This window comes from Spea bombifrons, chromosome 5, assembly GCF_027358695.1.
Source record: "Spea bombifrons isolate aSpeBom1 chromosome 5, aSpeBom1.2.pri, whole genome shotgun sequence".
Classification (NCBI taxonomy): domain Eukaryota; kingdom Metazoa; phylum Chordata; class Amphibia; order Anura; family Pelobatidae; genus Spea; species Spea bombifrons.
The window spans coordinates 975,044-997,037 of NC_071091.1; the positions used below are offsets into that span (position 1 = coordinate 975,044).

Sequence of the window (21,994 nt, forward strand, 5' to 3'; positions counted from 1 at the left end):
CCCCAGTGCTGTATACAGTAATATAACCCCCAGCACTGTATACAGTAATATAACCCCCAGCACTGTATACAGTAATATAACCCCCAGCGCTGTATACAGTAATATAACCCCCCAGTGCTGTATACAGTAATGTCGGTTGGTGACAAAAACCTGGTTTTATCTCATTGGAGCCGCCCTCGCTGTCAGTCATGTGATATTTTGGGTGACTTTCCCGGCTCAAACACCACACTGAGCTCATTATTTATGACAATACTAATGAAGTCCGTCCCTCCATAGACTTCCATTAGTCAGAGAGTCTGGCTGGGTGATTAAGACTGAGGCATTCTGTTTTCCCCCAGAGGCAGTATGATAAGGAGTCGTGGTGTTTAGTAGATCGAGGCTCAGATACAAACGGCTGCACAGCATTTTTAATCTTTTTACCTGATACAAGTAATAAAGTAAGAATTGCTTTCCGCGGTCTGTATATCGGTAACGCTTCCTGTTTGGCGGCTCATGGCCCGGCGGGGACGATGTCCCTGACGGAACGGCTGCCACGTCCGGAGGGAGTCCTAATGGCGCGTCCGCTCGTGCCGCACCGTGGCGTAGTGCGTGCTGAAGCAGAGGCCGCAGACGCGGCAGGAGTACGGCCTCTCCCCGGTGTGGATCCTCAGGTGCTTCACCAGATACGAGTTCTCGATGAACCTCTTGCCGCAGCGATCGCAGCCGTACGGCTTCTCGCCCGTGTGCTTCCGCATGTGATTGTTGAGGGCCGACCTCTGGACGAAGCGGCGGTCGCACTCGGGGCAGGCGTAGGGTCTCTCGCCCGTGTGCGTCCTCTCGTGCTTCATGAGGTCCGAGCTGCGGACGAAGGCCTTGTCGCACTCCGTGCACCGGTAGGGCCGCTCCCCGGTGTGGGTCCGGAGGTGAATAACAAGATCAGAGTTCTGCGAGAAGCTCTTGTCGCACTGCTGACACTTGAAGGGCTTCTCGCCCGTGTGCGTCCTCATGTGATTGTTGAGCGCAGACTTCTGGACGAAGCGTCGGGCGCACTCCGCGCAGGCGTAGGGTCTCTCGCCCGTGTGCGTCCTCTGGTGCTTGACGAGCTCGGAGTGGTGGACGAAGGCTTTGTCGCACTCGCTGCAGAGGTGCGGCCGCTTCCCGCTGTGGATCTGCAGGTGTTTGATGAGGTCGGATTTCTGGAAGAACGTGTCGTGGCACTCGCGGCACTGGTACTGCTTCCACGCCGTGTGAGTCCTCAGGTGCCGGAGGAGGGCCGGTCTCAGCAGGAACACCTTGTCACATTGCTGACACGGATACGACTCGCCGGAAGACGGACTCTCGGTGGTTTTAAGAAGGATCCCGTGGAAGGCGCTCGGCGGGGGATCCTCGCATCGGATCACATGGGTGCCAGGAGCGCGGGTAAAGCTCTCCTCGCGGAGAATCCTTTCCCATATGAAGCGCTTGACATTATACGATCCGACGGCCGCTGCGCCTGCTAAAGAAAGACAGAACTTATCATAAAACATAGATATTTACTATCATTCCTCCCCCCTATAATCACCCGCCTCGTCAGGGCTTCTGCCCCCCTATATCACCCGCCTCGTCAGGGCTTCTGCCCCCCTATAATCACCCGCCTCGTCAGGGCTTCTGCCCCCCTATATCACCCGCCTCGTCAGGGCTTCTGCCCTCCTATATCACCCGCCTCGTCAGGGCTTCTGCCCCCCTATATCACCCGCCTCGTCAGGGCTTCTGCCCCCCTATAATCACCCGCCTCGTCAGGGCTTCTGCCCCCCTATATCACCCGCCTCGTCAGGGCTTCTGCCCTCCTATATCACCCGCCTCGTCAGGGCTTCTGCCCTCCTATATCACCTGCCTGTGTGGATTTACATAGGGTTCTGGCGTGGAAGGGGTTATTCGTTACCCCGCGTTGCTTCTCACCTGGGCCGCCGTCGGACCACGGCTCCTCTCCCACCTCGATCCGGGCCACGATATCCGGCTTGTCTGCGGAGTAACCTGCAAGAGTTAAACGGCGACATCAGACGGACCGGAGACCCCGGCAACAGCCACGTTACTCTATTCACGGTCATAAAACCCCCGGCGGGGGGAGAGAGACGCGCCGGGCTCGGCTGGGGGGGAAAGAGAGAGACGCGCCGGGCCCGGCGGGGGGGAGAGAGACGCGCGCCGGGCCCCCCACACGTCTGGCTAACTCTCATGCTTCTTAAAGAGACACTCGAGCCACCAGATCCATTTTAATGCATGATAGCTGAGTGTCCCTTTCAATTAACCCTTACCGCCCCAACACACACTCATTTACCCCCCCCGACACACTCATTTACCCAGAGAGAGCAGCCACTCGTAGTTCTCCCTCATCACCCACTTGTACAGCTCCTTCTGAGTGGGGCTCAGGCTGTTCCACTCACTGCGTGAGAAATACACGGCCACGTCATCGAACGTCGGGGGCACCTGGGGCAAAAGGAAGCGGGTAAAGGGTTAAAACCACAGCCATACATTTGGAGTAATTGCGTGACACGCGTGCATGCGCATCCTCCGCTACACACATTCCCCGCTGGCAGCAGGAACCAAACTCCACTACTACCCGGTCACGTTACTTTTATCTACGGAGAGGCGAGGCAGGGCTCCGTCACCCTAATGCAATAACCTTCAAGGCAGAGCAAAGACCCCCAGCGTCCCGCTCGTCACAAAGAGACCTCCGAGATTATGTAACTTTACAGCGTTTGCTACATCGGCCCATTAATCGACTTCAGCGAGAGATACGGCTTTTATTATATTGCAGGACACTCAGCGCAGACAGAGAGAGAGTGAGAGAGACAGACAGAGACAGACAGAGACAGACAGACAGAGAGAGTGAGAGAGACAGACAGAGAGAGTGAGAGAGACAGACAGACAGACAGAGTGAGAGAGACAGACAGACAGACAGAGTGAGAGAGACAGACAGACAGAGTGAGAGAGACAGACAGAGAGAGTGAGAGAGACAGACAGACAGAGAGAGTGAGAGAGACAGAGAGAGAGAGAGAGAGACAGCAGCCAAGTGTCCTATAGCCTCAGGCAGCAGCGCGTGGGGCGGATGAGCTCGTGGGGGCAATAAATCAGGTTTATACTCCGTCTCTATATTATTATTCTGCATATTAATAACAATACTAACCGCTGATGGAGCAACCCAGGCAGGGGCTGGGGATAGAGAGACAGACATACGGACAGGCAGCAATCTGTGCAGGCACAAGGGGGGCGTCGGTCTGTCCTTCTGCCCCCAGAGACGCACAGGAAGTCCGCTCTCACACCGAAGATACAAAACTGTCCCTCACCTGAGCCATTCTGCCCCAAAGCCGCGCACCTCCAGCAGGGTAAATACCGTTACTGACCACTATCAGCAGTGAAGGCACCGCGTGCTGCCGGGAACTGGAGTCCGCAGGCCCTCAGGACCAACGGCAGTGCGCCAGCATCAACACTACATTTCCCAGAACCCTCCGCGGCAGCGCCAGGACTGCGCTTCCCAGAGCCCTCCGCGGCAGCGTCAGGACTGCGCTACCCAGAGCCCTCCGCGGCAGCGCCAGGACTGCGCTTCCCAGAGCACTCCGCGGCAGTTCCCGGGTTAATCGTTGTGACTGCTGGTCTGCTGCCTGCGGACGGGAGGCGGAGACCCCGAGTATTTTTTTAGTTCATCTGCCCCGGAGCCGCCGTTATAATTACCGTATATAAAATAAGAGATGCTTTAAACTTCATTTAATCCGAGAAAATACCCCTCCCCCGCTCTTTAACCCTTTGCACAACAGATGAGACGTGCATCTCGGTAACGGGCAGGCTAAAGCTCCTGCTGATTAACGAGTTTTTCATTAGGGGGTTCAATCGTTTTTGCCTCCTTTCTCGGGGTTCTTAACCCATTAAAGACCACAAATACATAAAAAAATATTTTAACCCCTACCTATCCCTGTTTCAATGTGTTTTCCGGCTCTCCAGTTCACGATCACAATGAGGAGACGTCGTCACCTGCCTCTATCCACGAATGTGATTGGCTGTAGAAGTGATGACATACACCTAAGTGCAGGGACTGCGCTGTGGACTCACTGGTTTTGTGACCTGGCAAAGCCAGCCTGTTTTTTGTTTCCGTTTTAAATCGATGACGTACCAGGTATGTCATTTGTCCTGTAGGGACATATTTTAATGACATTCAAGCTAAGTCTTTGGTGGCAAAGGAGTTAATTGTATCTTTTGGCAGGGTATCTAAGCTTGTATACTTGTTACGATATTTTATATACATAAATGTCTGTTTTGTTACCACAACCCCCCTCCCCAAAGAACAAACCTTGTAAAAGTCATAATTTCTTACATGATTTTGGGCACAAAACCCTTCACCGTATCAGACAAACGAAAGAATGTGAAATATTCATAAAAATCCATCCTTTATTGCATGAAAAGTTTAAAAGGTCCAGTAACTGGGCAAAAAAAAAAAAAGAAAAAGGCGTTTATCGTAGAACATCCTAAATTAATCCATCAGATCCTCCATAACCCCCTCCCCCCCACCGTTCTGTCCGTGGGGCTTCCAAACTAAACGGGTCTCAGTAAAAACCTGTACACTAGTTCATGCGCGACCAGAGTCATCAACGGGCCCCGGGCACGGCTGGCGATTCTCGCGTCTAACCATAGAAAACGAGGGGGGGGGGGGACAAAATTTACACTCATTTTCTACAGGAGTTTCTGAAATGGAAAAAAGAAAAAAAAAAAAACACAAGTTTCAGAAAAGTATATAAAGCTAAAAGCTTCAACGTCATTCTCTGGGGTTTTTTTTTTCCACTTAAATTGATATTTAACCCCCCCCCAGGGGAGAAAGAAAGGATCCTACTAAACTAAACGTTTCCAAGGCCTGGATGTTAAGTGGATTTAAAAGAAATAACTGCCGCCGTATCTACTTCTCTGGAGACGATTTTTTTTTTCTTAGCTCTTGGTACAAATGACTGATTTTCTAAGTTTATTTCTATAAAGAAATATATATAAAAGGAAAAAAATTATATTAAAAATTAAAAAGATGGAGGGGGTGAAAAGAGAAAAAAAAATAAAATACGAATCAAGGAATGTCAAACTCTGTCCTTGAAGGCGTCGGGCCCGACACGGTTTTGGGGCTCCACTAAGTAAAGCCTCCTTTTACAATATATCACAACAATCCCCCTGCGGTCCCTGTGGGTCTGTGGCCCTTCAGGACGCGGCTGCAACACCCCCGTACAAACGCTTCCAGTGTGGGCTACCGCTGCGGCAGAGACGTCGTTGACCCATTTGGCGGTGGGGAGGAGGTTCAGTCACAAAGCTCAGCTCTGGTTGCTTGACGATGTAGGTCTATTGATACGAGGGCGACCCCTCCGCCTTACCGCCCCACTTACGGGGGAGCCCAGCGGCGCCAACTTGGGGGTCTTGGACGCTGAAGAGCCTGCACTGGAGGGTTTGTCTTGAGGTGGGGGGCTCACAACCAAGCGGGGGCTGCTAGGGGAGGATGCTTGGTTCTGCCGGGCGGCAACTCTCTCCTCCCTGATCTGGCGCAGTTCATCTCTAATGTCCGTGAGGACCGCCAGCAGCTGCTGCTGCAGCTCTCTGTCTTGCGCCCGCTGCTCCCTCTGCTGATTCCTCTCCTCCTCCCACATCCCTAGCTCCTTGTGGTACATGGTGTCCCACTGCTCCTCCAGCTCTAAGAGCCGATGCATGTTAGTCCTCCATTGTCCCTTCTGTTCATGCGGCATGCAGGCACAGTCTCCGTTGGTGGCAGCCTCGCCGGAGGACGAAGGTTCTCCCTCTTGGGAGGATGAGGAACGGAGAGAGTCTTCCGGCGCGTTCTCACTAGGCTGGGGGGATCCAGACTGCCTCTCCCACTCATCCTGGTTCTCTTGCCAATTGGACTGAGCTGGTTCCTGAGGTGGCGACTTCTCCTCTGTTCCTCTGCTTCCCGACTCATCCTCAACCTTAAGCTCTATAGTATCTCCCGTCTCAACTGGATCGTTCCCATTGCTGTCGGCCTTCTGTTCGGTTTGTCCGGTCGGCTGACTTACGGGATCTTCTCGGGAGGCGATGGAGTCACTGCGACCGGTCTCCAGGACAGTCTGGACTGGTACAAGCTCCCGCTTCACTGTGAGTATCTCAGGCTTGGAGATTATCAGCTTCTTCGGTGCTGGAGCCAAATCCGATTGAGTGGTCACCAGGGTGCAGATCTCCCCTACAGCGGACCAGGTCTCGGTGAAGGGTTTAACGGTCACGGTTTGCGTTACATCCATCTCTTGCTCCTCGTTATCGCCATCATCGGATATGTGAATGAAAGACAGCTGGGCAGGGGAGTTACTGACCAACGGAGACACCAGGGAGATCTCCGCAGTTGGCCGGGGACTGGCTGCAAGCAGAACACAAAAAAGTTTAGTGTAAAGAGATGAATCGGAAGTTCTACGAAGGCAAATCCCACCATCCAACCCAATCAACATGGCGTCAGAACACACAGAGAAGCTGACACTGAACAAGAACAAGCTGAAAGGAGTTATTAAAGGAACCGTAACCGTTCTTAGTCTCACAAAAGGGAACATATATGTAAACATGTTATGGTATTATGGCTCCCCCCACATACATACAGCAAGACAGAGAAATTCCAAAACCTTCTGTTACAGGGACGTCAACCCAACTATCCCTAAATCTGCCGCGTCTTCTACTGCGGAATAAAACCACATCCCACCCTTCGCTTCCTATTCTTCCGAGCAGTAACGTATCCACCAATCTATACCGAAGGCAAAAAGTATGGGATCTCCAGCAATCCGACCGTTCACCTGCGGGTCCCTTGCTAGGCCTGAGAAATCCGCAGTTGTCAACCCTCAGTATTCCAAGACCTCCTACAACGTCGCTAAATAAATTTCGATTATTGCAACTCCTTTAGCGCCACAAGCTCATGAGCGATGGCTGAAGCTGGGTTGCCCTCTTGACGTACCTGTAGCTCCAAGTCTATCAGCCGTGACGTCAGACACGCTGCCGGAGGGACCTCTGCACGAGAAGAAGATGGACTGTCTCGGGATACCTGAGAAGACAGAAGACTAAGAAGAAATGTACCCAAACCCATCCCATAGAGTACATGTCATACACTCTACCAGACGTTGGAGTCATGCTCCACAGCACTGTGCGATGGGACGGACCCCTATACTCCAGTTATAAGAATGGTTCTTTTCAAGCTTAAAAGGTCTTATTTTAACTGCAGAGCCGTTTGGCCTGTTACAGGTTAACAGCACGTCAAGCTGCCTACCCTGCCAATGCTCAATGTAGGGAAAACTGCACACGAACAACGAACACGCAGCACACGCACCATGGCCAGCAAAAAAAAAAAAAAAAAAAAAAAGCCCCAAACACCATGCGCCGCTGCCTGCACTCACCTGGCTCCATGTACATCCCTTCCTGCTCCCCGTCGAGAGTGCAGTGAAGTCCTATGGTGGAGGCCACCAGGTCCTCTAACGGATTGAGCTTGGTATCTATAATAGAGGTCACACCGGCGGCAGGCTTGCTGGTTGATTTTCTATGGGTGATCTTTCTTTTCACTTCTAGCCGCAGATCTCGCCACTTGTGCTTCAGGTCATCGATGGTGCGCGGGGTGTAGCCCAGGTCATTTACGTGCTTCTGGATCTGGGTCCACAGCTGGCTCCGCCGCTGGTTCCTGCGAGTGGACTCCGTTCTGAGAGCCTCTGTACCGTACAGGGCGCTAAAGTGCTTGACCACTTCCCTCACCAGAGTCTCCGTCTCCTCATTGGAGAAGTTGGCCTTCCGTTTCCGTCCCGTGTAGGTGACTTGATTGAGCAGCGCTAACCTTTCGCTTTCCTTGGACTGCGCTTGGACGGCCTGTAACACCATCGAGGACAGCGAGGCAGGTAGCGGCTCGGTATACGAGTGTTCCTCCTTCACCTCCAACTTGGGCTCCAGGCTTGGCGAGGCCGAGTTGTTGGTGCTCAGGGATTCCGAGGGAGACGTGGCCGACGAGGAGGTATCGGAATCCAGTAGGTTGGCGGCCTCCTGGTTCAGTCGGTGCACTGATCTGGTGCTCATCCTCCGCTGGGCGAGGGGATCATCAGACATGAGGGCAGCTGGGTGGTTAGGCTGTGCTCATGGCAAAACTGCGTGAAGAAGAGAGCCGTTACACCGGAGGAACGCGGCAGTTAGAACCGGCAGCACAGCGTGACCCCAAAAACCCGCACAACATAAAAACGATGAAAAATACATACTTTATCTACACATTTGCAAATTCTGGGAGAATAAACCACCCCGTCTCACAGGAAGCCCGTGTGGGAATAGTGATAGAGAGTGTGTGCGTGTGAGCTGTGGCATGTTATGGCTAACACACATGTGTGACCCGGCCCAGCGCAGAACATTTAACCACAAACACTAAAACATAACAAAGGGGGGAGGGCGTCAAGTTCTCTCCCCCCTGCAGTTGTAATACACTTTATGGAGCGTTAATAGCTCCATATTTAACTCTCATCTGGGGCATTGTGGGTATAAAGGGTTAATCTATAGAAAGCATATAAACACCGTGGGGGAATCCAGCTGGGAGTTTCCTGAAAGCCCCTCAGCTGTCGGCCTATCGCGTGCTGCAGGGGGCGGGGAAAGGCTGCATTGTGCAGGATCCCCGAGCCGCTCCCCTCCCCTCCACAGAAGCTGGTTTGGCGGGCTCAGTGACACTCGGACACGGCAGATGGGCCCCCCGATGCATGCACAAAAGGCCTCTGCTTGGGGTGTACGTTTACACGCACATGCATGTAAAACATGTAACAGTGGAGTTACAGAGACCGGCATCCCAGCAGAGGCAGCAATTACAAAATCAAAGCACTTGTTACAAACTTACACTAAAGTAAACCTTGTTACAAAAGAAACAAACAAATGTAAAGCATGTTACGTATTATCAGCCTAGCGACACCCCAGGGACCGTACTCAGCACCACGGTATTAACCCCGTGTGTTCTTAATCAGACATACACCGAGAAGATGGCATTTGTGCTACGAGACAACGCGCCCGTCTCCCAGCGTTATTCATTCTGTCAGAACGCGGCCCATAAACCCCAATCCCAGTTTATTAAGCGAGATGCGATGATCAGAAGCCCCTGGCAAGGTGACAAGCGAGATTCCAAGAGACAACATTCTGATCCCCAGATCTGCCCCATCACCCCAGATCCCCAACCGTCTCATCCCGAGAGCTGCTCCCATCACCCCAGATCCCCAACCGTCTCATCCCGAGAGCTGCTCCCATCACTCAGATCCCCAACTGTCTCATCCCGAGAGCTGCTCCCATCACTCAGATCCCCAACCGTCTCATCCCGAGAGCTGCTCCCATCACCCAGATCCCCAACCGTCTCATCCCGAGAGCTGCTCCCATCACCCAGATCCCCAACCGTCTCATCCCGAGAGCTGCTCCCATCACCCAGATCCCCAACCGTCTCATCCCGAGAGCTGCTCCCATCACCCAGATCCCCAACCGTCTCATCCCGAGAGCTGCTCCCATCACCCAGATCCCCAACCGTCTCATCCCGAGAGCTGCTCCCATCACCCAGATCCCCAACCGTCTCATCCCGAGAGCTGCTCCCATCACCCAGATCCCCAACCGTCTCATCCCGAGAGCTGCTCCCATCACCCAGATCCCCAACCGTCTCATCCCGAGAGCTGCTCCCATCACCCAGATCCCCAACCGTCTCATCCCGAGAGCTGCTCCCATCACCCAGATCTGCCCCATCACCGAGAGCTGCTCCCATCACCCCAGATCTGCCCCATCACCCAGATCCCCAACCGTCTCATCCCGAGAGCTGCTCCCATCACCCAGATCCCCAACAGTCTGATCTCCCGGAGCCACCCCACCACCCAGAGCTGCCCCATCACCCAGAGCTGCCCCATCACCCAGATCCCAACCATCTGATGCCAGGAGCTGCCCCATCACCCACTCCCTCACACAGGTTTAACCAATGGAAACCTGGTACCATCCCTGCCCCGGCCTTCGTAGAGGCCTCCGCCGCCCTTCACCGTTACCCCTCCGCGGAGGTCGGTTTGGGGATAAGGAGCTCATATTCAGTTAAAATGGGTTATTTACACCCCAAACAGCTCTGATTTCCAGTTTGGTGATGGGAGCCACCAGTACTGCCTTTTATTTCAAAGGTAGATGATCACGGCTGCCATAATGAGGACACCCGACACGTCCCAAACGCTTACATACATTGCCACCACATTAACCCCCTACAGTGCAAGTGATGAAGTGCCCTGCCGAAAGGGTAAGCGAAGGGTCCACATTCACCAACAGACCCCCAGCCAAAACATATTACCCCTCAGCCCACCCCAACAGGTGTCATCCATCCCCGACATCCGGAACCTGTAAAGTTACAACAGAAGTCCCGATCATCCTGTGACTGACAGACGGCTGCTCTGGCAAACAATGAGTTAACATGCACCACAGCCCAGCTCCCAAGCTTAGGGGTAAACTTCTGCCCCATCCCTCTGCTATCAAAGGGGTAACTGGCAGCCCCCCCCCACGCCCATAAACTTATTTCCAAAACACTGCATTCACATCCAACGTCTCCAGGTACACAACGAACATGCTACACGTGTGTAACACGCATGCGCAGGGGGGAAATATAGCATTCTATCAGAATTCATGAATCTGCTGCAGATCCTGAGTCCCTGAAGCAGCCAATCAGACGCAGCGTTATTGTAACGATACATGTAATTAAATATTACAGCTGCATCCCGTGACCACACAGTATGTGCATTCTATGCACGGATTTCTGGAAACACGCTGCATTTACACGCATGCAGGGTCCCAGTTAGTACCAGCGACCATTACTGATCCCAGTAGGTCACTCGAGCACCCAGGAGCCTGGCCTATACCTTTACACAGCAGCTGGATCGTGGCTTGCTATCTGCCCCCGAGGGCAGGAGTCTGGCCTGTATCTGGACCAAAGCACCGGGGCAGCTGGACCCAGCACCGGGGCATCCGGAGGAGCCTGCACTCTGTTTACCCCACATGGCCCAGACCCCCTAACTCACTATTGTTCACACTCACATGACCGTAGGCGAGGCTCTCCTGCTCAGATCCTGATCAGCTGCTGATCACGGATCCCGTGTGAATCCAGTACAACGCAGATCCAGTGCTGGAGGTCAGATCTCTGCTTTTACCGGATCCCTGAGGCTCGCAGGACGGTTCATGTAATCCACCATGCAGCCTCTCTGCTAATGGCTCCCAAACTAAAGGAACTGGCTGCATCATTTCCTTCCCCTCCCCCTGACCTGCCTCCCCCAACCACAGAGCACGCCTACTGCCCCCGCTGGCCACCCAGGAGAGTGCAGCCAGCACCCACCTACTGCCCCTGCTGGCCACGCAGGAGAGTGCAGCCAGCACCCACCTACTGCCCCTGCTGGCCACGCAGGAGAGTGCAGCCAGCACCCACCTACTGCCCCTGCTGGCCACCCAGGAGAGTGCAGCCAGCACCCACCTACTGCCCCTGCTGGCCACCCAGGAGAGTGCAGCCAGCACCGACCTACTGTCCCTGCTGGCCACCCAGGAGAGTGCAGCCAGCACCCACCTACTGTCCCTGCTGGTGCTCCAGAAAACCACTAATAAGAGCGAGAGGCTGCGAGCATGCGCAAGTGCATAAAAGGGAATGTGACAAAGTAACAGAATTCACTTATCTGAGCCCCGTAAAGCTCCTAGGCACCTACATTAGTCTCACCAGGTGCATGCGCTGCGCTCCGTGCAACACTCCTCAAGTCTCTTGTGCCACAAGAGCTTTTATCCAGCTGTGTGAGAAACGAACTATTTTACTGCAAACCGGGGGTCCGTTTTGCACAGACACCGGCGCATTTTGCGGCACGCAAATCTGTGCAGGCGTTCCTCCAATTCCGGAGCAGTCTCTACGGAAACCAGGAAGTGGAAGCATACTGCAGTCCACTTCCTGTACAGCACGCCCATCAACATTCATCTGCAATACATCAGATGGAGCTGCAGAGCGGCGCTCCGCGGGGGACGGCAACAGCTTTCATCAGGGAAAAAAATTTAAAAAAAAGCAACTTGACGATTCCTTTAACTTTTATACATAAATCCTTCAAAGACGCACTTTTTGTTTTAGGGGTGTGGTTAAAGGCGTGGCTGGGGTTATTAGAAGAATAATGGGGTTTATTTACCCCGTTTAATTTATAGAGCTGTTTCTACACACATTATCGGGGATTTTGGGGCTGTAGAGCCCGGTGATACCCTCATACCCCGCAAACAAGCTTTCTTCCACCTAGAGATTTCACCCACCAAGGTGAAAAAGTGATAAGCCTCGGGGCCGGACACCCCTCATCCCACCCAATATATTAGAGCGTGCAGCCCCAGAGCCGCGCTACATACCCCCTTCTGGTATTGCGGTCAAACATGACCCTGTATATGGCATGCATGTCTCTGCAGCAGTCACACACACACATTACCCCCTGCCTGTCACATGCATGTCTCAGCAACAGTCACACATCCCCTCCTGTATGTCTCTGCAGCAGTCACACACACACTACCCCCTGCCTGCCACATGCATGTCTCTGCAGCAGTCACACACACACTACCCCCTGCCTGCCACATGCATGTCTCTGCAGCAGTCACACACACACACACACACACACACACACACACACACACACACACTACCCCCTGCCTGCCACATGCATGTCTCTGCAGCAGTCTCACACACACACACACACACACACACACACACACACACACACACACACACACACACACACACGTTACCCCCTGCCTGCCACATGCATGTCTCAGCAGCAGTCACACACGTTACCCCCTGTCTGTCACACGTCCCCTCCTGTATGTCTCTGAGGCAGTCACACGTTACCCTGTCTGTCTCACGCACTCACCCGCTCTTCCCGGGCAGTTTGCAGGATAAACCGCCAGGCCCGAACCGCAGTTCCCGGGCTCCTCTCCGCGGTGTATGCCGGGATATGTAGTTGCGCGTGCTATAAATACGGTGACCGCGTTCTGCGCTCAATGACTGCAAGTCCCGGCATTCCGCGCGCTGGGCGCGGTCACATGATCCGCGGCAGCCAATCAGGTTTGGAGTTGCTGGCCCGCACACCCTGGAGGTTCTGTGGGATTGGAGCGTGAGAGCAGATCTGTCCCACGAAGCTTGCACTTTTTTAGCCATGGCTTCTCCGTGCAGGGTGATTAATCCAGTCGGTGACCCTGTAATCTGTATCTTATTTAAATAATATATATATATATACTGGGGCCCCTTACTGTACAGTATTCCGATTTAATCAAAAATTCCCCCAAAAACCTCACTGAGAAGCTAAAAACTGTAAAAATGTCTATTTCCTGACTGGGAGTTTCTGTCCCCGAGCCGGGCCGGCGAGGCCGTTCCTGAGCCCCGCGCGGGTTTGTGAAGAGACGGAGCGGGGGGTTTACTGAGGGGGGATTCTGGTGTATTTACCACACAGAGAACGTGTGTTCTGTGCCTCCCCACCGTTTCAATTGCCCCACCATCTAGGTCACCTGGACAGCGGGGGGTATTTAGCTGCCAGCCTTAGGACGTGATGGAGGAGGGGCTGGGAATGAATGGGGTGGCGGATGCCGCAGGCGGTCGCCCAGCTCTGGGTATGATAACTGCCCCTTAGTTATATGGTGGGTTAGAATCCTGGGTAATGGGGGCACCGGGCTGAGATGGGGGGGCGGCCGGGGGCACTGGGCTGAGACGGGGGGGGGGTCGGGGGCACTGGGCTGAGATGGGGGCCGGCCGGGGGCTCCATGTGTGACTTAATAATAAAAAATAAAAACATTTTCTGTTTTAGGAATGAAATTTCATTTACCAGACGAGAGCAACGAAGATCCTGATACCCCGGAGACCAGGAGACTCTGAACCCCGTCGCAGGTAACAACCGTAACCAGTCACTGGTCTCATCTTAGATTCAGGGGCCGTATGTCTATCCCATGCATGCACTGTATCAGCCTCTACCACCTCTGCTGGGAGACTGTTCCACTTATCTACCCTCTCAGTAAAGTAAAACTCCCTTCCGTTCCATCTCCGTCTCGGACTCTCTAGATTCCGGTCTCTTGTTGTAATTTTTTCTCCTCCTTTGAAATAAATTCCTTCCCGTCCTTTATCCCTTTATGGATTTAAATGTCTCTCTCCCCTCCCGTCTCTCTTTCTCATCCCCTTTGTTTCTTGTCTCTCCATATCTCTTTCTCCTCTTCCCAGTCTCTCCCCCATCTCTCTCTTTTCTCCCATCCCCTCTGTCTCTTCTCTCCCCATCTCTCTCTTCTCGCCCATCCCCTCTGTCTCTTCTCTCTCCCCCATCCTCTCTGTCTCTTCTCTCTCCCCCATCCCCTCTGTCTCTTCTCTCTCCCATCCCCTCTGTCTCTTCTCTCTCCCCATCCTCTCTGTTTCTTCTCTCTCCCCCATCCTCTCTGTCTCTTCTCTCTCCCCCATCCTCTCTGTCTCTTCTCTCTCTCCCATCCTCTCTGTCTCTTCTCTCTCCCCCATCCTCTCTGTCTCTTCTCTCTCCCCATCCTCTCTGTCTCTTCTCTCTCCCCCATCCTCTCTGTCTCTTCTCTCTCCCCCATCCTCTCTGTCTCTCTCTCTCTCCCCCATCCTCTCTGTCTCTCTCTCTCTCCCCCATCCTCTCTGTCTCTTCTCTCTCCCCCATCCTCTCTGTCTCTTCTCTCTCCCCCATCCTCTCTGTCTCTTCTCTCTCCCCCATCCTCTCTGTCTCTCTCTCTCTCCCATCCTCTCTGTCTCTTCTCTCTCCCCCATCCTCTCTGTCTCTCTCTCTCTCTCTCTCTCTCTCTCCCCCATCCTCTCTGTCTCTTCTCTCTCCCCCATCCTCTCTGTCTCTTCTCTCTCCCCCATCCCTACTGTCTCTTCTCTCTCCCCCATCCTCTCTGTCTCTTCTCTCTCCCCCATCCTCTCTGTCTCTCTCTCTCCCCCATCCTCTCTGTCTCTTCTCTCTCCCATCCCCTCTGTCTCTTCTCTCTCTCCCATCCTCTCTGTCTCTTCTCTCTCCCATCCCCTGTCTCTTCTCTCTCCCCCATCCCCTCTGTCTCTTCTCTCTCTCCCCCATCCTCTCTGTCTCTCTCTCTCTCTCTCTCTCCCCAATCCTCTCTGTCTCTTCTCTCTCCCCCATCCTCTCTGTCTCCTTTCTCTCCCCCATCCTCTCTGTCTCTCTCTCTCCATCATCTCTGTCTCTTCTCTCTCCCATCCCCTCTGTCTCTTCTCTCTCCCCCATCCTCTCTGTCTCTCTCTCTCTCCCCCATCCTCTCTGTCTCTCTCTCTCTCCCCCATCCTCTCTGTCTCTTCTCTCTCCCCCATCCCCTCTGTCTCTTCTGTCCCCCCCATCCCCTCTGTCTCTTCTGTCTCCCCCATCCCCTCTGTCTCTTCTCTCTCCCCCATCCTCTCTGTCTCTCTCTATCCCCCATCCTCTCTGTCTCTCTCTCTCCCATCCCCTCTGTCTCTTCTCTCTCCCCCATCCTCTCTGTCTCTCTCCCCCCAATCCCCTCTGTCTCTTCTGTCTCCCCCATCCCCTCTGTCTCTTCTCTCCCTCAAGTTGGACATATTGAGATCTCTTGGTATTTCTGCATCTCTTTATTAGAGGGGAGCTGTCCAGCTTGTGGCCCCTGGGGTGGGGTGAAGATGTCTGTACCGTGTGACCGTATGGATGGACGAGATCCCACCCTGTCATTTGAATTGCGTATGGCCTCCCCTCTATAGGTAGAAGGGGGGGTGCAAGAAGGGGTTCAGCCCCCAAATAACATAGATAGAGGGGGGGGACCCGTGGCCCCTCTAGTCTGCACTTGTTGAATCACCTTTTCCTTATTCATTCTTTAGGAGAGCTTTATGGACGGCCGCAGCTTTCTCGGAATTCCTTCACTGTGCTTCTTACACTGGAAGGTATCCATTCCAGGTATCTACTACTCTTTCTGTAAAGTAGACTTTTCTCACTTTAAACCCTGCTTGCCTGTACCCCGGCGGCTCCTTCCTATAAAGCACCGAGTACACCTCGGCAGCAGAGAGGGCTCTCAAGGGGTTAATGCGAGAGCTGGTTTTTGACTCTTCTCTGTTAACCCCTTGCGGTGCTGGGTGGGTGAGCAGCGCGGTGGCGGCGGGTGCTGCTGGGGGGGGGGTTAGGTGCAGCGGCACGGCCGGGGCAGGCAGGCAGGAGGAGGGGGCAGCTGCACGGGGAGGCAGGTCTGGCCCGGGGCTGGGAGGCAGGCTTAGCAGGCAGAGATGCAGGCAGGGCTGATGTCAGAACGAGGGAGGAACTTCCTGCTTCCTCTCAGTCTGCAGCCACCCAGAGAGGCTTTTTTCTGGGCCTAAAATCTGTGCGATTCCAGCTGCTCCGCATGTTTCGGGGGCTTCCCCTGTCCGTGGAAGAGGGGGCCGCGTCCGCCGCTGCCGTCAAGTTGTCCTAAGTAGACGAGAGACCCCCGCACGGCTCCCCTATGATCTGCTCGGTGACAGCCGGGGACAGGCTGAGCCTCGCGGCAGCTCGGAGGGACCTGGAGAAGCCCATGTCAGAGGGGGATACTCCACAGGTATGTCTGAGAGACCCCCGGACGGCACTGAGCGGCCAGCAGCACGCCCGTCTCATCTGTGAGACCTCCAAGTTTTATCCCTTATTTACAGGATAGCCTTATTCCTGCCCCACGCGGCCTCCCTCAGTGTACCAACATCTGCCACTTCTGCTGGGGGGCTGCTCTGTGTGTCTACTACCCTCTCCGGGATGTTGTCTGTATGTTTCTTGAGCAGCTTGTGTGGGAATGCAGGTGTGCTGAGTGTGACGTTGCACACGCGTGTGTGTTTTCTTGGCTAATGCATTATGTATGTATGGAAGCCCTGTGCACGTGTGTGATCACGTGTTCTGTATGTGCAGTCATTGCATAGATAACACGTCAGGTTGTGTCTGTTCTCTGCCGTCATTGGCTTACAGCGCTCAGAGTTTACGTAATCCGCCAACATGCGCCGCTCTCTGCATGGCTTGTGACACATACGTGACATCACGCGCCGGTCACATAGGTGTGAGCGCATACACGCAGTGCACACCGCAGCACGCGCATGCTCCACACCGTCTGCAGCCATCCACCCGCGGAGCGAACGATCGGGCGCAGAGCTCTGAATGTGGAGCTGTTAGCGGGAGGATTCTAGTGGTTTCTATGGCAACTGCTCTACAATTACCCTTCTACACCAGACTTTCCCCCATTTTTGCCCTGATAAGCGTGGGCCGCAGGGGGCCGCAGACTGAATAACCGCAGCTGAGAATAAAACCCCCCAAAATAACCCGATTTACGGGATTCTGAAGATATCGATGTCGGGCGGTTCGGGGAATAAGCTGTCGGCGCTCCCCCATCCGCCGGGTCCGTTTGTTTTCCGCCCCGTCTCTCGGCGTGTAGAGATTCCCCGTCGGAGGGGTACGAGCGGCCCGTCGGACCAGCGGGGTGGGTAAATAACGTACTAGGGGCTACAGGGGAGCCGTTACTCGGTGTGATACAGAGAAACACCGCCTCTGGGGTATATTGTGTGACCCGGCTGGATCCCGACTCCCATAATCCTCAGTCATACCACCTTTTTATTGGTTATTCGCAGCAGGGTGAGACCCCCATGGGGTGGTTAAAGGGGCCCTGGAGTTTTCCTGCTGTAAAGACTGAAACCTTAATCAGCCGTATGTCTATCCCATGCATGTCTTATCCCCTCACTGTATTACCCTCTACCACTTCTACTGGGAGGCTGTTCCACTTATCTACCACCCTCTCAGTAAAGTGGTATTGAAGGAAAGTTAACAGGTGGATGCTTTTACAGGAATTAATGACGCTTTGCTTTTTATTCTGCTTTGTTTTGTAATTTAGTCCTCCCCAGCAGTTACTTCCTAATAATGCAGAAGCGATCGCTGAACTGCTACAGAAATAGCAAAGTAATGAAGATAATTAGGAGTAAGCGAGATCTCACCTTGGAGGAGCGACATGTAAACGGGAGAGACGTGAAAGGAGAAAAAAACGAGCGAGAGGAAAGCTGGAGAGGAGCGGGGAGAACGGAGGCTGGAGGGGAGCGGGGAGAACGAGGCTGAAGGGGAGCGGGGAGAACGAGGCTGAAAGGCTGGAGAGGAGCGGGGAGAACGAGGCTGAAAGGCTGGAGGGGAGCGGGGAGAACGAGGCTGAAAGGCTGGAGAGGAGCGGGGAGAACGAGGCTGAAAGGCTGGAGGGGAGCGGGGACAACGAGGCTGAAAGGCTGGAGAGGAGCGGGGAGAACGAGGCTGGTGGGGAGCGGGGAGAACGGAGGCTGAAAGGCTGGAGGGGAGCGGGGAGAACGAGGCTGGAGGGGAGCGGGGAGAACGAGGCTGGAGGGGAGCGGGGAGAATGAAGCTGGAGGGGAGCGGGGAGAACGAGGCTGGAGGGGAGCGGGGAGAACGGAGGCTGAAAGGCTGGAGGGGAGCGGGGAGAACGGAGGCTGAAGGGCTGGAGGGGAGCGGGGAGAACGGAGGCTGAAAGGCTAGAGGGGAGCGGGGAGAATAGGGCATAAACTATCATTAGTAATGAAGTGGTAGGTAAGTAACAGCCTCCCAGCAGAGGTGGTAGAGGGTAATACAGTGAGGGTATTAAACATGCATGGGATAGACATACGGCCCCTGAATCTAAGACGAGACCAACGACTGATTGAGATTTGAGTCTTTACAGCAGCAGAAACGGGCGACCAGACGGGGGCCGATCTGCCGGTGGGTTCTAAGTTCCCAATTGCGGCGGGTAATCTCTGACCAGTAAGGACTTCTCGTTCCAGGTCCCCGTAACGTTCGACGACGTCGCTGCCTATTTTTCTGAGGACGAATGGAAAGACCTGGAAGAATGTCAGAAGGAGCTCTACAAAGATATGATGAAGGAGAATTACGAGGCCCTCATCTCTCTGGGTAACTTTTACTTTCCTTCGGGGCCCGTTTATTTATTTATTTATTTATTTATCAGGAGCCTTTTGAGTTAAAAATAAATAACCAGGGATTTTTGTTTCTTTTACGGTTTCTGATAGGATTTTGGGACAATATAATTGGTTCGTTTATTTATTTTGCATCCTAATCCGTCTTTCCTCTCTGCAGAGGACGGGCCGGTAAATGAAAAGGAGAAAAATAAACTGGACAATGCGGAGACCCCGATCCCCCCGATTCTGGAGGCACCTTCTGAATGCCCGGATCTGGGAAATGAATGCTGCCGGCCGGCACAGGAGCGACCGGACGACCTTCCTCCCTTTCCAGAAAGCTTCAGCCCCGCTCCGAGCAACAACACCGCGGCCGACTCGTCGAGAGAGGAGGGGGAGAAGTGTTACCGGTGCACCGAGTGCGGGAAGAGCTTCAGGAAGCGCGACAGCCTAAAGCGCCATCAGCAGACGCACACGGGGGAGCGACCCTACAACTGCATCGAATGCGGCAAAAGCTTCATCCAGAAGCAGCATCTGGTGACCCACCTCCGGACGCACACCGGCGAGAGACCCTACAAGTGCGAAGAGTGCGGCAAGAGCCTGAGCACCAACGAGCGGCTGAAGATCCACCAGCGGATTCACACGGGAGAAAGACCCTACAAGTGCGAGGACTGCGGGAAGAGCTTCAGAGCTCACCGGGTCCTCAAGGTCCATCAGCAGACTCACACGGGGGAGAGGATTCACAAGTGCGAGGAGTGCGGCAAGCGTTTCCGGCACAAGCAGACTCTCCTGGCCCACCAGAGAAGCCACACCAGCGAAACCACGTACCGGTGCAGCGAGTGCGGAGAGAGTTTCCGCACGTTCAAGCACCTCAAGTTCCACCAGAAGCAGCACCGCGGGGAGAAGCCCCACGAATGCGAGGACTGCGGCAAAGGCTTCAGGAAGCGGGAGCACCTGAGGCGGCATCAGCAGATCCACACCGGCGAGCGTCCGTTCTCCTGCGAAGAGTGCGGCAAGGGCTTTATCCAGAAGCATCATCTTGTGAGACACCAGAGGACGCACTCGGGGGAGAGGCCCTTCACCGTTGTGATCGTGGAGGAGTTCCCGTACAACAACTCGTCCTCTGGCTCCTGCAGGGGCAGCCCGCACATCTGCAGCGAGTGCGGAAAAAGCTTCACCACCTACGAGCATCTGAAGAGACACAACCGCATCCACAGCGGTGAGCGCTCTAACAAGTGCGCCGACTGCGGGAGGACCTTTAGGTCTCAGAAGCTTCTGAAGGCCCACAGACAAGCGCAGGACGAGGAGACGGGTCTGTGCCGGGACGAGGACAGCGAGAACAGCGAGAGCCAGAGGGTGGGACCAGGGGAGAAGCCCTTCGAGTGCGGGGAGTGCGGGAAGACTTTCCGCTTCCTCAAGCACCTGAAGTTCCACCTGCACACGCACACCGGCGAGAGGCCCTTCAAGTGCGAGTCGTGCCAGAAGACCTTCCGAAAACGAGACTGCTTAAAGAGACATCAGCAGATCCACACGGGGGAGCGGCCCTTCACCTGTGCCGACTGCGGCAAGGGCTTCATTCAGAAGCAGCACTTGGTCAGGCATCAGCGGACTCACACGGGCGAGCGGCCCTACATCTGCAGCGAGTGCGGGAAGACGTTCAGCACCTGCGAGCACCTGAAGATACACGGCCGTACCCACACGGGCGAGAAACCCTACAAGTGCAACGACTGCGGCCAGAGCTTCCGGAAGCGAGAGTACCTGAAGTGCCACCAGCAGACGCACACCGGCGAGAGGCCCTTCACCTGCTCCGAGTGCGGCAAGAGCTTCATCCAGAAGCACCATCTCATCGCGCATCTGCGGACCCACACCGGGGAGCGGCCGTACCAATGCAACGACTGCGGCAAGACCTTCCGGCACAAGCAGAATCTGACCACGCATCAAAAGACCCACGGAATAGGCTTGTGAGAGTCTCACGGGAATAGCGGCGCTGCCAAACCCGCCCCGGAGTCTCCTGCCCCGGAGTCTCCCGCCCTGGAGTCTCCCGCCCCTGGTTCCTTCTCCTGGGACCGTCTGTACATATTATTTCCTTCTGTTAAAGGATGGCGAAGGGGCTCCGGCCCCCGACGGACAATCAGTCAGAAGAGAGTGCGGAGGAACGCGGTGGACCCCCGTCTGTTCCTCCGTTACTGACTTGCGGTGTCATAATGATGCCGGATTGCTTTATCTTGCGCTTTTGATCCTTCTTAAGAGCGATTCTGAATTCTGGCCCAAGGTCGGCAGAACAAAAAGGTTTAAAGGGAAAAAAACGTTTAATTTCGGATGCGTGCCAAACATAAATGTCTTAACCCCCCCCGTGCGGTGGCTACTTTGGTTTTTATGTATTACGTGAATCCCACTTCTGCCACCAACACCAGGTCGTATTCCCTACCCTGAGCCCGGGTCGAGCCCGTAAAGAACCGAGCCGGCCCGGCCCCCGGTGCACTTTGTAGAGCGTCCGTCACGCTTCCCGGCGAGCTATGCACTTACGTGTTTTTTATATGTTTTCATTGTTTGTTGTGCGTTTGAGAAAATATTACAATGTTTCCGATTCTATAAACTGTATCCTGTTACAGGGATTCACGACGTGGTTTTAACGGCAAAGCGCGCCGCCGGTCTTCTGCGGCTTCCTGCATCCACGTAGCGAGCGCTCTAAGCCTGTGAGCTCTCGGCATCCTGCGGGGTCCTGTATGCGATCTGGGGGTCTATAGATCTGGGTAATAATAAACGGAGCGGCCATCTTTACTTATGATCCCCCCTGGGGGGGGCTGAGAACCCGAAAAACCCTCTGCAGGTAGTCCGGGTTCTTATAGCGGTTCTAGACTAGCGTCAGGAACCCGTGTGTCGGAGTGTCAGCGGTCAGCGGAAAGGAGCTTGTGCTTTGTAGTCATCAGAGTGGGGAATATTTCATGGCTTCCTCCAGCGATTAGCATTTATTTGGAGGTGCCCCTGGCCGGGGTCGGATCAGCGTGCGTCGGGGCAGTCGCTGGAACATGAATTTTAAAATGAGTTTCACTTTAACCCAACGATCCCCGTCTCAGCCAACGC

At 54.3% G+C, this 21,994-nt stretch overlaps 3 protein-coding genes across 6 annotated transcripts; 1 reads left to right on the forward strand and 2 right to left on the reverse strand.

Moving 5' to 3' along the window:
• Nucleotides 1-387: 387 nt before the first annotated feature.
• LOC128496438 (zinc finger protein 239-like) lies at nucleotides 388-3,441 on the reverse strand. Of its 2 annotated transcripts, none has more exons than XM_053466070.1 (4): nucleotides 3,303-3,441; nucleotides 2,316-2,442; nucleotides 1,918-1,992; nucleotides 388-1,474 (listed from the first exon to the last, which is right to left on the reverse strand). In XM_053466070.1, the coding sequence occupies exons 1-4, from the start codon at nucleotides 3,309-3,311 to the stop codon at nucleotides 549-551; spliced, it is 1,137 nt and encodes a 378-aa protein (XP_053322045.1). In that variant the 5' UTR covers nucleotides 3,312-3,441; the 3' UTR covers nucleotides 388-548. The 2 variants fall into 2 exon arrangements, with proteins under 2 accessions (XP_053322045.1, XP_053322044.1); XM_053466069.1 differs by having other exon boundaries at nucleotides 1,867-1,992.
• A 1,775-nt stretch (nucleotides 3,442-5,216) lies between these two features.
• Nucleotides 5,217-12,975, reverse strand: LOC128496434 (uncharacterized). Of its 3 annotated transcripts, none has more exons than XM_053466063.1 (4): nucleotides 12,879-12,975; nucleotides 7,383-8,114; nucleotides 6,947-7,033; nucleotides 5,217-6,364 (listed from the first exon to the last, which is right to left on the reverse strand). In XM_053466063.1, exons 2-4 carry the CDS (start codon nucleotides 8,074-8,076, stop codon nucleotides 5,298-5,300), a joined length of 1,848 nt encoding a protein of 615 aa, XP_053322038.1. In that variant the 5' UTR covers nucleotides 8,077-8,114; nucleotides 12,879-12,975; the 3' UTR covers nucleotides 5,217-5,297. The 3 variants fall into 3 exon arrangements, with proteins under 3 accessions (XP_053322038.1, XP_053322037.1, XP_053322036.1); XM_053466062.1 differs by having other exon boundaries at nucleotides 12,857-12,935; XM_053466061.1 differs by lacking the exon at nucleotides 12,879-12,975 and adding an exon at nucleotides 11,041-11,205.
• Nucleotides 12,976-16,264: 3,289 nt separating this feature from the next.
• Nucleotides 16,265-21,506, forward strand: LOC128496820 (zinc finger protein 189-like). Its single transcript, XM_053466623.1, has 3 exons — nucleotides 16,265-16,548; nucleotides 18,782-18,908; nucleotides 19,092-21,506. The coding sequence occupies exons 1-3, from the start codon at nucleotides 16,456-16,458 to the stop codon at nucleotides 20,873-20,875; spliced, it is 2,004 nt and encodes a 667-aa protein (XP_053322598.1). The 5' UTR covers nucleotides 16,265-16,455; the 3' UTR covers nucleotides 20,876-21,506.
• Nucleotides 21,507-21,994: the final 488 nt, after the last annotated feature.

Bases quoted from the DNA above. Each gene is read 5' to 3' on its own strand.
- LOC128496820 (XM_053466623.1), top strand. From the start codon at position 16,456: ATGATCTGCTCGGTGACAGCCGGGGACAGGCTGAGCCTCGCGGCAGCT. The intron at 16,549-18,781 runs GTATGTCTGAGA...TTCTCGTTCCAG, and splicing joins CAGAGGGGGATACTCCACAG to GTCCCCGTAACGTTCGACGA. The intron at 18,909-19,091 runs GTAACTTTTACT...TCCTCTCTGCAG, and splicing joins CGAGGCCCTCATCTCTCTGG to AGGACGGGCCGGTAAATGAA.
- LOC128496434 (XM_053466063.1), bottom strand. From the start codon at position 8,076: ATGTCTGATGATCCCCTCGCCCAGCGGAGGATGAGCACCAGATCAGTG. The intron at 7,034-7,382 runs GTGAGTGCAGGC...CTGTCTTCTCAG, and splicing joins AGGGATGTACATGGAGCCAG to GTATCCCGAGACAGTCCATC. The intron at 6,365-6,946 runs GTACGTCAAGAG...TTCTGCTTGCAG, and splicing joins TGATAGACTTGGAGCTACAG to CCAGTCCCCGGCCAACTGCG.
- LOC128496438 (XM_053466069.1), bottom strand. The intron at 1,993-2,315 runs GTAAATGAGTGT...TAACTCTTGCAG, and splicing joins CGAGTGGCTGCTCTCTCTGG to GTTACTCCGCAGACAAGCCG. The intron at 1,475-1,866 runs GTAAATCCACAC...GTCTTTCTTTAG, and splicing joins CTTCCACGCCAGAACCCTAT to CAGGCGCAGCGGCCGTCGGA.